Source organism: Peromyscus californicus, unplaced genomic scaffold, assembly GCF_007827085.1.
Source record: "Peromyscus californicus insignis strain IS unplaced genomic scaffold, ASM782708v3 Scaffold_4__1_contigs__length_199733344, whole genome shotgun sequence".
Lineage (NCBI taxonomy): Eukaryota > Metazoa > Chordata > Mammalia > Rodentia > Cricetidae > Peromyscus > Peromyscus californicus.
Window position 1 is genome coordinate 172,467,069 of NW_026294562.1, and position 14,846 is coordinate 172,481,914.

At 53.3% G+C, this 14,846-nt stretch overlaps 1 protein-coding gene and 1 long non-coding RNA gene across 17 annotated transcripts in view; one reads left to right on the forward strand and one right to left on the reverse strand.

Annotated features, from left to right (window-relative positions):
* Positions 1 to 14,846, forward strand: part of LOC128094230 (uncharacterized) — a 49,845-nt gene that overhangs the window by 4,029 nt on the left and 30,970 nt on the right. For 7 of the 13 annotated variants that reach the window (XR_008212901.1, XR_008212899.1, XR_008212889.1 and 4 more), the window contains exons 2-8: positions 4,035 to 4,182; positions 5,563 to 5,716; positions 5,940 to 6,064; positions 8,405 to 8,538; positions 8,799 to 8,989; positions 9,248 to 9,428; positions 10,349 to 10,450. This is a non-coding gene — a long non-coding RNA (uncharacterized LOC128094230). Of the gene's footprint in view, positions 1 to 3,860; positions 3,876 to 4,034; positions 4,183 to 5,562; positions 5,717 to 5,939; positions 6,065 to 8,404; positions 8,539 to 8,798; positions 8,990 to 9,247; positions 9,429 to 10,348; positions 10,451 to 14,472; positions 14,655 to 14,846 lie in introns of those variants that run through there. The other 6 variants (XR_008212893.1, XR_008212900.1, XR_008212890.1 and 3 more) reach the window with 6 other exon arrangements.
* Lipe (lipase E, hormone sensitive type) overlaps positions 1 to 14,846 on the reverse strand; it is a 21,023-nt gene continuing 6,177 nt past the window's right edge. Inside the window, exons 2-11 of one of the 4 annotated variants that reach the window (XM_052712435.1) lie at positions 10,599 to 11,592; positions 8,469 to 9,004; positions 5,914 to 6,004; positions 5,660 to 5,805; positions 5,262 to 5,447; positions 4,855 to 5,146; positions 3,889 to 4,116; positions 3,586 to 3,762; positions 713 to 1,152; positions 7 to 381 (exon numbers count right to left, since the gene is read on the reverse strand). In XM_052712435.1, coding sequence (XP_052568395.1) covers positions 169 to 381; positions 713 to 1,152; positions 3,586 to 3,762; positions 3,889 to 4,116; positions 4,855 to 5,146; positions 5,262 to 5,447; positions 5,660 to 5,805; positions 5,914 to 6,004; positions 8,469 to 8,984 — 2,289 coding nt within the window. In that variant the 5' untranslated portion in view covers positions 8,985 to 9,004; positions 10,599 to 11,592 and the 3' untranslated portion in view covers positions 7 to 168. Of the gene's footprint in view, positions 382 to 712; positions 1,153 to 3,585; positions 3,763 to 3,888; positions 4,117 to 4,854; positions 5,147 to 5,261; positions 5,448 to 5,659; positions 5,806 to 5,913; positions 6,005 to 8,468; positions 9,005 to 10,598; positions 14,476 to 14,846 lie in introns of those variants that run through there. The other 3 variants (XM_052712434.1, XM_052712436.1, XM_052712433.1) reach the window with 3 other exon arrangements.

The following is a 14,846-nucleotide window of genomic DNA, read 5'->3' on the forward strand; positions in this document are numbered from 1 at the left end:
CTTACGGTTCCCAATTAAGGCACAGCCCGCCCCCTCCCGCCCAGCCTGACCAAGGGGCCCCGCTGGGCCTAGAGCCCGACCCGTCCCGGAGCGCACTCATCACGGAGGCCCGCGCAGATGGGAGCAAGAGGTCTTTTAGTGCCGCCCCCCGCCGTCCCCAGCTCCGGCTCAGCTCAGCGGTGCGGCAGGCGGGGTGAGGACGAGCCGGATGCGCTGCACGCACAACTCCGTGGCCTGCCGGGTCTCGCGGCACAGCGCCGCCAGGCTCAAGAAGCCATGCGGCAGGTCCTCTACCACATTCAGCGTCACGGGCTGGCCCAGGTCGCGCAGCCGCCGCGCGAACATGACTGAGTCGTCCAGCATGGGGTCCAGAGCGCACGCCTGGAGAGAGTGGGGGTCAGGGTAGGAGGGAAGGTTAAGCACGTGGACACGGATATGGAGTGAACAGAGGCCGGGCGTGGGGAATGAGGAGTCGGGGAGAGAGTGGGCGGAAAGGGAAACAGGAGGAAATGAGGTGAACTGAATCCTCAACCTTTACCCAGCCCTGCCCCTATCTTTTCCACCCGCCCAAACCTTGTACCCAATAAAAGTACAAGATAACAGATTCCCTGGTTTGCCCAGCTACCGGGGCACTTGCTAGTTCTTTTCCCCAGGGCACCCATGTCCCACCCCCACCACCCTCCAGCGGCACCCTGCCCGGCCTTGTTCTCACCACAATGTGCACAGGCGGCAGGGTCTTCAGCATGCTGTCAGGGGCCAGCAGAGGAGACATGAAGGGGTTCTTGACGATGGGTGACGAGTAGAGGGGCATGTGGAGGATACCCTGGCTTGAGCGCCTGGGGTGGAAACCCTCAGGGAACGCAGCGCGCACTCGGGGGGCTCTGTCCATGGTGCCCACATCATCTTTGGCTTCACCCTCTTCGTGGAAATTCTCAGGCCTCAGAAAAAAGTTGACATCGGAGGGTGTGGAGGGGCCAAGTGTCTCCATTGACATCGACATCTCGGGGGTGTCTGATGTCTCTGAGTTGCCTTTAAAGCTCAAGTCCTTTATTGTCAGGGTCTTTAGGGTATCTGTACCCAGCAAGCCCTCGGGCTGGGCCAGGGCTGCTTCAGACACACTCCTGCGCATTGACTCCGTGGGGCGAACGACCTCTGTAGGAAGGGCAAAGACAGAGGCTGCCTGAGGCCAGAAGATAAGCCTGGCAGTGAGCAGGGTGTTCGGATGGCAGATAGGGTAGGTCAGTAGAAGGAGAGTGGCCTGTGTGGGGAGGTCCAGGACATCCCCCTCCCCCCAGACTCTAGGGTGAGTGTGGGTGGGGCGTTTGTGTCCAGGATTGCAATTGGAAAGCTGGTAGTCTTGGAGATGGGGCTGTGTTGTAGGGCAGGGTGTGCATGTATAGACTGGGAAGTGCAAATCAGTTGACTTCTGGGAGCTTCCATCTTTCCCTCTGTATAAATGATATATAGTTCTTAGCTTCTAAGTTATAAGAATATAAGAACTCAGAGGGATAAGATAGGAATAGCTATCATTTCCTCCAGAGGGATCATGATGTATCAGGATTTTTTTGTGTCTGTGCTGCTGGGGATAGAACCCAGAGCTTTGCATATGCCAACTCCCAGCCCCTCACAGGTGGGTTCTAGGCAGATGCTCCACTGCAGAGCTGGTTTTTACATCCCCTGGCGGGCATTAAGGTTTGACTGCCAGGCAGCATGCTCTGCTGTAGCTGCCTCTGGGCTCCCCAGCAGGAGGTTCAGCCAGCCTTTTATGACCCCTTGACCAAGGGGCATGAATGAACTCATATAGCTGGACAGGGGCTTCTCTTAACAGGCAGCTAACAGTCTTCAGGGTGTGTTACTCTCCCAGAGAGCTTGCATCTATAGCCAGGTGGATCTGCTCTCCAAAATGTCTTTCATGTCTCCATTTTATCCCTTTCCACTGAGCAAACGGGCAAGCAAGTGCCCAGATGATGTGTGTCTAGCCCACATGGCACAGACATCTTGGAGGCACTGGGCCTCCAGCCTGTTAATTTAATTGGATCTTCACTGCTTCTTGTTTTACGGCTTATGCTGTTTTATTTCGGACAGTGCTGCTCTGTAGCCCTGGCTTGCCCAAAATGGGATCCTCCTGCTTCAGTGATGCAGCACTACACATGGTCCTACCTTTCAGTTCCTACAACTTGCCTTTATCAACCTATGAGGGCAAAGTGCAGAGCAATGTAAGAATAATCACTTAGGTGCTGTGTCACCCAGAGTCACTGGGACAAAACTGTAGACATAGGACATGGAATTCTAGTATGTTTTGAGAGCACCTGTGTGCCAGGCACTGTGTTGGCATTTGACATAATGTGGGTAGCAGTCCTCACTATGACTCCACAAGGCAAATAATCTCATACCCATTTCACGGAGTGACAAACTAAGGGTTATAGATGCTAATATTTGTCCATTAACCCAGCAGTGAGTGAGGCACTGATGGAGTGAGAAGCTGGGCTGGAGGGTGTGCCTCCCAGGACACCTTTTGGGGACCTTTCTCCTACAGAGAACCCCACCCCCAGGGCTCAGTGGTCCCTTGCCTCAAATTCAATTCCCTTTTAACTTGTGTGTGTGTCTGCATTTCCTGAAGATTCTAAAATTAGAACCTTAACTTACAGTAAAACACATGTGAACTGAAAAAACTTTGTGTGCGTGTTTGTGTGTGTGTGTGAGAGAGAGAGATGAGAGAGACAGAGATAGAGATAGATAGATAGATAGAGAGAGAGAGAGAGAGAGAGAGAGAGAGGGAGGGATATCACTCTCGGGTGTTACTCTTCAGGGCACCGTCCACCTTGGGCTTTTCTTTATCTTTCTTACATTTTTATTGTGTGTGGGTGTGCACGTGTGGAGGTCAGATGACAATGTTTAGGAATAGACTCTTGCCTTCCTCCATGTGAACCCTAGGATTGAACTCGGGTCAGGCTTAGCAGCAGGCACTGAGTCACGTCAGCAGCCTCCACTGTGGCCTTTCACTGCCTTTGCCCAGACTTGCACTCCAGTAAGTCCCAGGGACTCGCCTGACTCTGCCCACCCAGGGCTGCGATTACGGCATGCACCACCACAACTGGCTTTATATGGTTTGGTCCAAAACCATATATATCAGGTTCTCATACTTGCCCAGCAGGCTCTTTGCTTCTTGAGACATTTTCCCAGCCCCCTGAAGAATGGGTTTGTTGTTGTTGAGATAGGGGTCTCTCTGTGTAGCTCTGTCTAGCCTGGAATGGGAACCAGGCTGGCCTCAAACTCACAGAGATCTTGTCTCTGTTTCCCAAGTGCTGGGATTAAAAGTGTTCATCACTAAATCTGGCCATGAGAGAGTTGTTTTTTTTTTTTGGGGGGGGCAGTTCCTGGGATTGTGAAATCACTTGGGGGAAGCAGAAGTAAGTCTGGGAATTTTCTGGATGGCATCTGCTGGGGAAAACCCAGGGCTTGTCTTGTTGTAGGGACAAGGACAGAGCCAGCCAGAAAGGTGTCTTTGTAGCCCCATTGTGTCCTGGGGCTCTTGCTTTGTCTAGGCTGTCCTGGCTCGGTGCCGTGGAATACGCTCTAACTCACCTGCTGTGGGCGATGAGGCCTTTTGGGGCTTCCGTCCGCTTAGCTCCAGGAAGGAGTTGAGCCATGAGGAGGCACCCAGGCGCAGGTCTCTGAGGAATAGGGATGTGTCCCTCTGCACCAGCCCCATCATGCCCAGTGCCTTCTGGTCTGAGTCAGAGTGGTCCTCTATCTCTGTACCTGCAGAATGAATGCATGTGAGGGGCTGAGTTGGTCTCTCTTTCTAGGTGCAGTTCTAACACCCAGAACTTGGAGTAGCTGAGGCATGTAGGCATCCAGCTGCCATGCTGAGGGTATGGATCTTACCTGAATAGGCGCTGACACACTTAGAGAGCACGCTCAGTGGTAGAAGTGGGTCCATGAGGCTCAGAAGACGAGAGGGAGAGGCAGAGGGCTGTAGGGTGGTGACTGGGTAGGCTGCCATGATGCCATCTGGCACCCTCACTCCGTAGGCTGCTGCCCGAAGGGACACAGTGATGCAGAGGTTCCCGCCTGCACTGTCTCCTGCAAGGCATATCCGCTCTCCTGTTGAACCTGTTGTGGGGAGAAGGGTCCGGTCATAGCCTGGCATGACCTGGGAGAACTGGGCTCTCAGGTGGGGTAAGTAATTCCTAAGATCAAGCAGAATGCTATTTTAGTTACTGGCAAGAAGAAGCATGGATTTGGATCCCATGTGGTACGTAGTGGTTAGAGGATCGAGACAAAGTGCGGGGAAGCTGGGGAGCCTGAGGGGCAGCAGCAAGGGCAGGTGGTGCAAAGAGGGGCTCAGAGCAGTTTTCCCAAGACAAGGACATCAGGAGTTGGGAAACCGAAGGTCAGGGGGCTTCAGGCTGGGTACAGCCATGCTCTACTTTGTGCCCTGGTGTCTTCCTGAGATGTTGACATTCCAAGGGGGAGGTGCGAGGACCTGGCAAATAGGTAGGCATGTGAACCAGCAGACTGGCAGTTCAGGAGAGCAGGAGGTGGGCAGCTGGGGAAGAAAGGAGAGACAGCAGAGGAGGGACCAGAAATGAAGGCTGGAATAAGGAAGCAGGAGGCAGAGATGACGTGGCCAAGATGGGAGGTGGGCAGCAATGGGGCTAGCCCATAGCAGGGAGGAGGCAGATGGAGGGAGGGTGGGCTGGGTAGAGATGAGGCTGAGGCTTTAGGACCTAGGGACTTAGTGCCTCTGCAGGACAGGCCTGCAGGACAGGACAGGGGTTGAAGAAGGGTGGTTAGGGCAAGGATGGGGGCACGGGGTAGAGGCTGTGAAAGCAAGGACCTGGGTCTTACCGAGCAGGTCACAGTGCTTGACAGCCCAGCAGTAGGCATAAAAACACTCTTCCAGCGCTCTGGGGAAGGGGGCCTCAGGGGCCAGGGAGTAGTCGATGGAGATGATGGGGACACCTAGCTCCTGGGCCCAGTTCTTGAGGTAGGGCTCATGGGATTTGGAGGTCTGTGCCACAAAGCCACCACCATGGATGTGGACTACTAGGGCCCGTGAGCGGGGTGCTTGCTGGGGCCGTGGGCGCAGCTCCAGGCGTGGGCCCTCAGATTTCACCAGGCTGTTGAGCATCTTGCTGTCCTGGTGGTGAGGAGGGAGGAGGGTGGTCTGTCAGGGCCTTCTTTGACCCAGGGGGAAGGCTTGGGGGTTCAGGGTACTGAGGGGACGCTGCCACTGTCTGGGGCCAGGGGCTTACCTGTCCTTCCCGCAGGTCATAGGAGATGAGCCTGGCAAGCACAGGCCCTGGGCCCGTGTGTGCCAAGGGAGGTGAGATGGTAACTGTGAGCTTGGGGTCAGAGGTTAGCGGCATCTCAAAGGCCTCAGGTGGCAGGCTGAGCAGGCGGCTTACCCTCACAGTGGTTGATGCCATGTTAGCCAGGGACTGGGGAGGAACAGAAGGGATGCTAGCGAAGGGTTATGGAGGTGGTGGGGGTACATACCACATTCTTCCTGTCCCTAGCCCAGTCTTTCCCCTTATGTGCTATCCTTGAACCCAGGGCCCTGTAGTGACCGGCAGTGACTTCACTGGATGTCTGGGACTCAGAATCTCCATCTGGAAGCATGCTGGAGGCTCTCCCCTGCCCCCCAGCTCACCGACAACACCTCAATCTCAGTGATGTTCCAGAAGGCTTTCCAGAAGTGCACATCCAGGTTCTGTATGATCCGTTCAAACTCAGCCCCACGCAACTCTGGGTCTATGGCGAACCGGCCACCAGTGAAGAGGGAGCTGGCAGTCACACCTGGGGGTCAGGAGGGGTGTCAAGGAACCCTGGTGGAGACCAGGCTACTCAGCTGGGCTGGGAAAGGGGGACAGGAGAGGATGTGGGTAGGGCCCGGCCACCACTCACTGAGGCCTGTCTCGTTCCGTTTGTAGTGTTCCCCGAAGGACACCAGCCCGATGGAGAGAGTTTGCAGGAACGGCCGGATGGCAGGTGTGAACTGTGAAGGGATGCCTGTGTCACCCAACCACCCAGGAGACGGATGAGGATGGGGCACAAGGTGGGACAGAGACAGGAGTGGGCACATACATTTAGCAAGCTTTTAATGTGTTCCTATGGTGTGCTGTAGGCATCCCCCTGGGCCCCTTCATAGACCTGGTACCTTCAAAGGGAAGGGAGACAATGAACAAATAAAGACATGTGCAGGGTAATGTCTAAATCAACTAATGATCTGAAGAAAGGCACTAGGTGGATGGGCTGCTGTGATGACCACGGGCCAGGCTACCCGCCCAGGCTGAGAGCAGGGGTCTGAAGGAGGAGAGGCCAGAGCAAGTGCAGAAGCTGAAGATGCAGTGGCACACACGGGGAGCAAGGGAAAGGAGGCATACTGAAGGGGAGCATGGGACAGAGAACACAATGGTGTGCCTGGAGCAGAGTAGGCCAGGAACAAGAGCAAGGGAGGTCCTAGAGGCAAAGAAGACTCTTGGAGGGCCCAGGCTGAGGGACTGGGGAGTACGAACACACGGGAACTTCCTGAAGTCAGAAAGAACAAAGGGTTGAGGCAGACCGGTGGGGCTGGGCACAGGGCAAGTGAAAGCCAGAAATGGGGAAATGACCCAAGACAGGTAGAGAGAACTTGGGGAGATCAGCTGAGGCCTAGACAGGGATAGATGGTTGTCAGGGAAGCCACCCGGCAGGTGGCAGAGGGGAGGACAAACAGGAAGACAACGAGAACAGCAGAGGAGACTCAGCCTCAGGAGGCTAAGGCAAGGAGTTAGCAGAGTTCTTGTTCACTCTCAAAACTGTTCCACAACATGTGGGCTTTGGGAGGGAACAGGGACTGAGCAGCCTCATCTGAGATCTAGGGGCTCTGCCTTCCTGCAAGTTGACATTTTAGAGGGCGATGCAGTCTTGCGCTCTAGCAGAGCTGGGTCCTCAGGAGCTGGCAGGTGGCCCAGGCCGTGCTCTTGGCCAGGGACCCAGTAGGCCAAAGAGCACAGGAGCTCCTGGCCTTTGTGGCTAGGACACTGATTCAGGCAGCCTGGAATTTCTTATTTCCAGTGTTGATGCCAGGGCATGAAAGCAGGGAGATGGCTGGCTATGCTGGCCAGATCAGTGTTTGTAGGTTTATTCGGGTGAGGGGAGAACCCCAGAAATAACTGTGTTGGGCTGCTCAGGCCCAGGAAGCCTGGAATGGTAGACAGGGACAGGGAAGCTGAAAGAGTGGTGGGCTCATCTCTCGGTGAAGTGAGAGGGGGCCCTGAGAGGGCAGAAGGACCAAAGCATCACATAGCTCCTGGAATCCTTGCTGAGGTTCCTTCATACAGCTGGTTGGGGCTGCCTGGAGCTAGCATGACCCCAGACAGGGGCAACTTAGGCCTCTATTCTGATTTTAGTTTTCTATGTTCCCCAGTTTTCTAGTCCCCAAATCAATTATTTAGTTATTTATTTTTGAGACAGGGTCTTTCTATGTAGCCTTGGCTTGCCTAGTACATATGATGTAGCTCAGGCTAGCCTCTATCTCTAAATAATTCTGAGGGTATTAGATTGCCTCACTTTCCATGTGGTGACAGGCTGCATCTCTCTGAGGTGGTTTGGGATGGGCAAAAGGTAGGAGAAGGTCCACAGCTAGGGTCAGAATGTCTAGTTCAGGGAAGAGATTAACCACAACCAGGTCTTCGTTGTCACCAACTCTGATGGATGTGTTGGTCCTGTCCTAAAGGCTGCCTAGAAATCATGTGGTTTCTATAGTGACAAAGCTCAGGTGCCAATCTGCCATCTGTGTGCTGGCACCTTCTTCCATCTGGTCCAGAATCCCAGGTGCACTCACACAGAATGGACCTCTGAGATCAATACTGATTACCCTCCTAGGTGCTCAGACTCAAATGAACCTCAGGGTTCAGTGGGCTGGAGATACAGCTCAATGGTGTGCTCACCTAACACTTGTAAGGCTCTAAGTTCAATCCGTAAGACTTGAAGGAAAAAGAAAAAGAGCAAATGAACCTCTTCTTCCCCCTACCTTTTGCTGGGTTGAAGCTCTGGCCTCATGCATGTTTGACAAGTGTTTTATCACCGAGTTGTGGCCCCAGCCTTCTTGTTACTTTTGAGACAGGGTCTCCCTAAGTTGCCAAGGTTGGCCTTCATCTCACTCTGTAAGCTCAGCCAGGCCTTGGACTTGCAATCCTCCTGCCTCAGCTTCCCGAGTAGCTGGGATGTAACAGGCCTGAGTTACCAGATCCAGCTGGTGAAGAGGGTTTCTGATACATGGTAGGTCTATCTAGTCGTGGCTCATGAGCTGGAGACCTTGGAGTCCAGCTCTGAGTTCCTGCCAACTCTCCCTGCCAATCTGTGCTCTGATTTCTGACTCCAGTAACTCTGATGGCTGTGACTCTACTTCAAGGACAGGTTACCAGCCACCAGTGCCTTCACTGTGAGTCCAGGAGGACATGGGGCAAGGGACTCACCTGGAAGCCCAGGCAGCGGCCATAGAAGCAGCCTTTATGTAGAGTGACATACTCTTGCAGGAAGTCAGCGGTAAGTCCTTCATCACCCTCAAAGAAGAGCACCCCTGGTCGGTTGATAGCCAGCAGGCGCTGAGCGTAGTAGGCCAGGGCACGGAGCTGGGTGAGAGCAGCCAGATAGGCCTCCAGTTCTGCTAGGTTGTGACTGGCACGGAAAAAGATACTTCGGCGATTGGAGGCCACATAGCGGGATTTGTGTAGTAGGTGTGCTAGGCAGCAACGGGCTGTGTGCACCAAGCTACGGTATCCATTGGCTGGTGTCTCTGTGTCCAGGTCAAAATGGTGTGCCACACCCAGCAAGTGGCCTAGGGTTGGCTCCAGCCCCAGTGCCTGTTCTCGAACACCGGCAAAGACATTGGACAGCCGCCGAGCTGTCTCTCCGGGGCCCTGGCTTGAGAAGAAGGCCATGTTGTCTTCTGCAAGTGTCACCAGTGACTGTGTCATTGTGCGGAGATCCATGCTGTGTGAGAATGCCGAGGCTGTGGGAAGATGGGAAGGTCTGGGATTACCCTTGCTGTGTCAGGCCCAGGAGTCCAGGTCCTACCTTTCTTCCCTCAGGCCCAAGTATTCAAACCTAGGACCATCCTTGCTTCGATCCAGGAGTGCAAAGCTGTAGCCTCCTCCTTCAAGGCTCAGGGGTCTATTCCAAACCTCCTAGAGATTCAGGGACCTTCCATTATCTTCTCTTTCACAGCTAAGGTTTTTATGTCCTTGTCTTCCAGAGGTCTGGGGACTCATCCTCTTTCTGCCTAGCTGCTGGGAGTTGACACTCTCAGACTTTTCCCTGCTCTACCCTCTCCCTCCCGGATCAAGGACTCCAGTCTCCTAAGCCCCAGAGGACTTGGTTCACCAGTGCTGCTCTCTACCCCAGAAGCCGGCCCACCCTCTTCCTCTTCCTTCCAGGTATTCAAGGGTGAACTCTATCTTTGTTTACTCTTTAGACTTGTCCTTCTTGTTCCCGGAAATCTGGATGCCCAACGGTTCCCTTTCTCAAGACCCACGTGCTCAAGCCCCATCTCCGTTCCTTTTCAGTCTCCTGGTGTTGCCCACAAGCCCTTCCTTTCTAACAGTGGTGGGGATGTTATTCCCCAGTCCAGCCATTACTGTCTCCTAGGACTTCCCTCCACACCTAGCCCTCCTTTTGAGCCCCAACCATAATCCAGCGTTTCTGCGCCAAGAATTCACTCCTGGTTACTCCAGCCTGCCTGTGGAATCCCCTACAAACTCCACTCCCTCTTTGTTTCTCTGTGGGGGTTTCAAACTCAACATCCCTTCTCTAGATGGTTGCCTGGCTTTCAGCCTTGGTCACCTGTCTTAGATCGCATTGTCTCACTCTCTTGCCTGAAACAGCAGTTCCAATAGCCAATACTGATCACTAGCCAAGCCCATGCTAAGGTTTACCCCAAAGATCCAGAATAGTTCAGATCTCTATTACTGCCAGCATCCCCTTTTACAGGAGGGCAAGCTGAGGCTCAGTAAGAAGCTGGAGGTTGTACGGATAATGGCAGAGCCCATTTAACCCCGATTTCTAGGTCCAGAGTTCCTATGTAGGCATCGCTCCTCCTAGGGCTCTCAAAGCTCAGCTTCTGTCCCTCAGAACCCAGCTCCATGCTTTGCTCAGCTTCCCAGTCAGGGTCTCCTATGATCTCCCTCCAGAGTCCGTGTTATCTAGCACATCTTGGAGAAGTTGCCCTTGACCCTTTGGTGAGGACATTACAACCTTCCCAAGTGATTCTTTCCCTCCGGAAGCCTAGGGCCCTGCCTGGCTCCTGGGTTTGCAACCTTTTGTTTCCATAGAAGACAATGTCTCCTCTCCCTTCCAGATCCTGGGTTCTGGTGGCAGCAGCCATTTCTGTCTCTCAGCTGGCCCTGCACTCACCCTCCCTGGCCTCTTCGGACTGGAGCTCCACAAGCTGGCACAGCAGGTCTGTGGCTAGTGCCAGTAGCAGCCTGTGGCGATAAAGTGGGGGAGGGACCAGCCTAGTCAGGGTGTGGCCATTTGATTCACCTCCCATCCAGAATGGATAGTGAGAACCACATGTTGTAAACGGAGCCCAGAGTTCAACTCCTTACCCCTCCTGCCTGCTTGCTTCTCTAGCTCAACAGAGAGTCCTCGTGCCAGGTTCCTCTTCCTTAGAAGCCTGAAGTCCCAGCCCTGCAGGCCCTCCTTGCTTAGACCCCGGAGCCGTGCCCCAGTTCCTCCTTGTTGAGAGGGCTTAGCCCCCAGCCTCTCCTCCCTCAGACTCCCTCATCCAGTCCCAGTCTTCTCCCCTAGGACTTAATCCTGAACACACTGTCCCTTCTCACTTAGCCAAAATGCCCTCCCTCTCCCCCAAGTGCATTCAGGGAGCCAAAGGCTCAGTGATGTCAGTTCCCACCCCCTAGACTGGCCCTGGCACAGATGTCCCCAGCTGTTAGGGAAAAAGAGGTGGCTAGCCCTGCTTCTCCCTCCTGGGAGGACAAAGGCCGATTAAGGGCAATACCAAACTCAGCCAGGGGCCTGAGTCACAGGCCCTACTGTGTGGTATTCCTACATGGACATCCTTGGTTTACCTCCTAACTACCACAGCCCACCCTGCTGTGACAGTCAACTCCATGTTACATTATGGGGAAACCAAGGCTCTTTTTTTCCCCAAGGTCTTCCACATGCTCCTTACCCAGCCAGCTCTTTCTCACCCTCAGGCCTCAACTGGAAGTGGTCCCTACCTTGTTTCTCCCCATCTCTCAGGTCCACCCTCACTTACCCCCCAGGGCTTATTTCTGCTCTAGCAGGTACACAGTGTGCAGTCATCCCTTTACTTGTTTTTATGTCTGTCTCCACTAGGACAGAAACAGATTTTTAGGGAGGCGCAGAGCTCATAAAGTGGAATATGGCTACTTAGGAAGAACATGAAATTACAAATAAAAAAAATCAGATGTCGGGCTTTTGAAAGAGCCTGTTGCAAACGAGAGGCCCTGAGGCTTCAGCAACATGTCTGGCTGTGGGTGAGTCCTCAGTCTCTGTCCCTGGACTTGTCATCTTGATGAAAGAGAGGGCGGCCCCGAGGCCTAGCACACTCCAGCAAGTCTGTGAAGGGAAGAGGGCATGAAGGGTAGAGTGAGGACCAAAGGTAATGGCTGGCCACTTGGGAGAGAGCTGTACCTTCCCAGGACCAGCAAACAGATAGACAAACGGACCAGAGCCTCGGGGGCCAGTTAAGGTAAGCAACAGTTATGGTGGGATACTGGCCCAGGTCACTTGCTGGTTAAGTGCTGGTGTGACTTCCTCATCTGGAAACTGTGCTGGGCCAGTTTGCTCAGCAGGGTGGAACCCAGATACTCCCATGTGCTAAGCATGTGCTACTACTGAGCTACATGCCCAGCTCAGGGAGGTATTGCATGTGCATGCATGGTTCATTCTGTGGGCTCCCTCAGCTCAGCCTTGCTGAGATAGTGTGTTTAGATCATTCTTACTGCACTCCTTGTCACTATTCTAAACAGTGTATGGCTTTGTCTCCCCATGAGACCCTAGGCATCTGGAGTTCAGGGCCTTGTCTGTTGTGTTCAGCTCTTAGCCAGGGCAATTTCCCACTTTCTAAACCTAGCTTCATCTGCTTCCCACACTGGGTACCTTGTATCTGCCATTTGCCTTTCTGCCACAGCTCACCCTGCGACTCTCCCCCGACCCCAACATGTGAGGAACTCGGGGTTGGGATACTTATTGAAGAACGCTTTTGGAAGAACAAGTGACTTGGATGAAGCAGCAGGGAAAGGGCTGGATCCCTAAGCCATTGTGACTTCGGGGCCCTGCTCTTTGCCCCACTCATGGTAGCTCCCTGAAGACTGGGCTGGCTAGGGCCAGGAGTAATATTGGGATTGCTAGAATCCTAGGCAGAGGGCACTGGGGTAAGGGCATACCCAATGGTGCCATGAGTGAGCATGGCAGGAATGGGGCAAAGGGTAGGGCTGAGGGGGGCATGGCAGTGGGGGAGAGGTACCTAGACAACTAGGTCCCAGCCCTTTGCCCTGGGAGATGTTTTCCTCCTTTGGTTCTGGGAATCAAACTTGTCCATGCTAGACAAACGTTCTGCCATTGAAGCATGTTCCCAGCTCCTCCGGCTCTCTGCCCTGAGAAGCCGCTTGTCAGCTGTGTCAGGCCTGGACTTTGGTTCCAGGGGATGAACCCTGCCTCCCTCTGCTGCACTGTGTCACCTTCACTTGGCAAGAAACTTTCATGGTTCTTCATCTGCCTGAAGTATGTGTGTTTGTATGCAAGTGTTGTGACCTATGTGTGTCTATTGGCCTGCAAGTGTATGCTTTTGTCCTGGATTTTCAGCTTGTATGGGGATGTGTTCATGTTTTTAAGGATCCATGGACTGGAGATGGAGCTCTGTTGGTGGAGTGCTTGCCCACCTTGTGCAAACCCTGGATTTAGTCCCCAATACCATATAGACTGTGTGGGGGGGTGCATACTTGTAATCCCAGCTCTGTGGAGGTGGAAGCAAGAGGATCTGATGTCATTTTGGAATACATAGTGAGTTCAAAGCCAGCCTGGGATATATAGGACACCCTGCTTCCAAAACAAAACAAAAAAATAAGAATAAAAACAACAGAAAGAATCTATATACATGTTTGGGTGTGTCATGGTGCGTACGTGCGTTGAGAACAGAAATCACTATTTGCTCAAGCAGAGACTTAAGGCGTTATCATGCCCATCTCCCTCACCTATCCATCCATCTACGCCATCACCCAGGCCTGTCCCACCTATGTCCTATGGACCTCAAAACTTGGCATGTCCCCACCTCCCCTGCCTCCCCCTGCTGCACTGTATCACCCTCACTTGGCATGTCCCCACCCCCTGCCTCCCCCTGCTGCACTGTATCACCCTCACTTGGCATGTCCCCACCTCCCCTGCCTCCCCCTGCCACACTGTAACATCTTCATTTGGTATGTCCCCACTTCCACTGCCTCCCCCTGCCACACTGTATCCCGCTCACTTGGATGATTGTGAAGCTCTCTGTGTGCCTCTGATTTAAGTCTGTTCCCTGCAAAGCATCTAGAGGATCTTTTGAAAACACGAATCTGATCACTCCTTCCTCTCAGGATAAAGCCTCCCAACCCAATCTAGAGCCCACCCTCCTGCCTCAGGCTCCTGTTGCCAGCCTTCCTCCAACCATACGCTGCTCCTTCCAGCATCAATGGTTTTTTGTGTGCTTGTTTTGTTTTTCCAGACACGGTTTCCCTGTGCAGTCCTGGCTGTCTTGGTACTTGCTCTGTAGACCAGGCTGGCCTGGAACTCACAGAGCTCTCCCTGCTTCTTCCTCCCGAGTACTGGGATTAGAGGCATGTGCCACCACCGCCCGGCTAGCATCAAGATTTTTTGCTCATGCTGCTCTCTGTTTTACCTACTTTCCTTGTTCAGCAGTTAATTCTTGTCCATCCATGAGTCTGACATCACCTCCTTGGAAAAGCTTCCCATAATCATGTTCTCAGAATTTTCTCTTTTTGAAGACAGGATACACTTTCTCATGTATTCCAGGCTGGCCTCAGACTATATAGTCAAGGATGACCTTAAACTTCTTTCTGATCCTCCTGCCTCCACCAATCTACTTCTGAATCCTGGGCACATGCCACCAGGCCTAATTGATGTGGTCCTGGAGATAGACCCTAGGGCTTTGTGCGTGCTGGACAAGTACTCTAGTAACTCAGCTACATCCCTGATTCCAAGATTTTCCCTTTTATTGTATTTATCACACTGACTTGTTTACAACAGGCTTTTTAAAGTGGGTGGGTGGGAGAGGCTGAGAGTCTCACTCTGTAGTCTTGACTGACCTGCAACTCACTACATATCCAGGCTGGCCTTGAACTAATGGTGATCCCCCTGACTCAGCGTCTCAGGTACTGGGATCAGAGGTGTGTGCCACATGCCTGGCAACAGCAATAGTCTTATTAATATTTGTGTCCCCAGCTCTACTGAGTCTGTCCTGCTAGTCACAGAATGCCTAGGTGTTGAGCAAAGGTCTGGAGATTAAATCTTTCTGATGAGAGCCTTTTAGATCCAGAATTAAGGTTGGGGCACACAGCAGTTGTCAACTCCCACATTCCCTGTCCTGAGAAGGCTGAAGGTGTCTCTCTGCCTTTACTGGCCAGGTAAGGAAGGCCTGCTGGCTGAGTGCCTCTGTGTCATCATTTGGGAAATGGGCTGATCATAATGACAGCAGTCTCATCCAGTTACTGGCAAGATCACATGTATAAAAAGACTGCTCCAGCCAGTCAGGATACCCTTGGGGCAGGGGTGGGCTCTGATTCACAGGTCTGAGGCCTGGCACCAGGAAGGGCCTC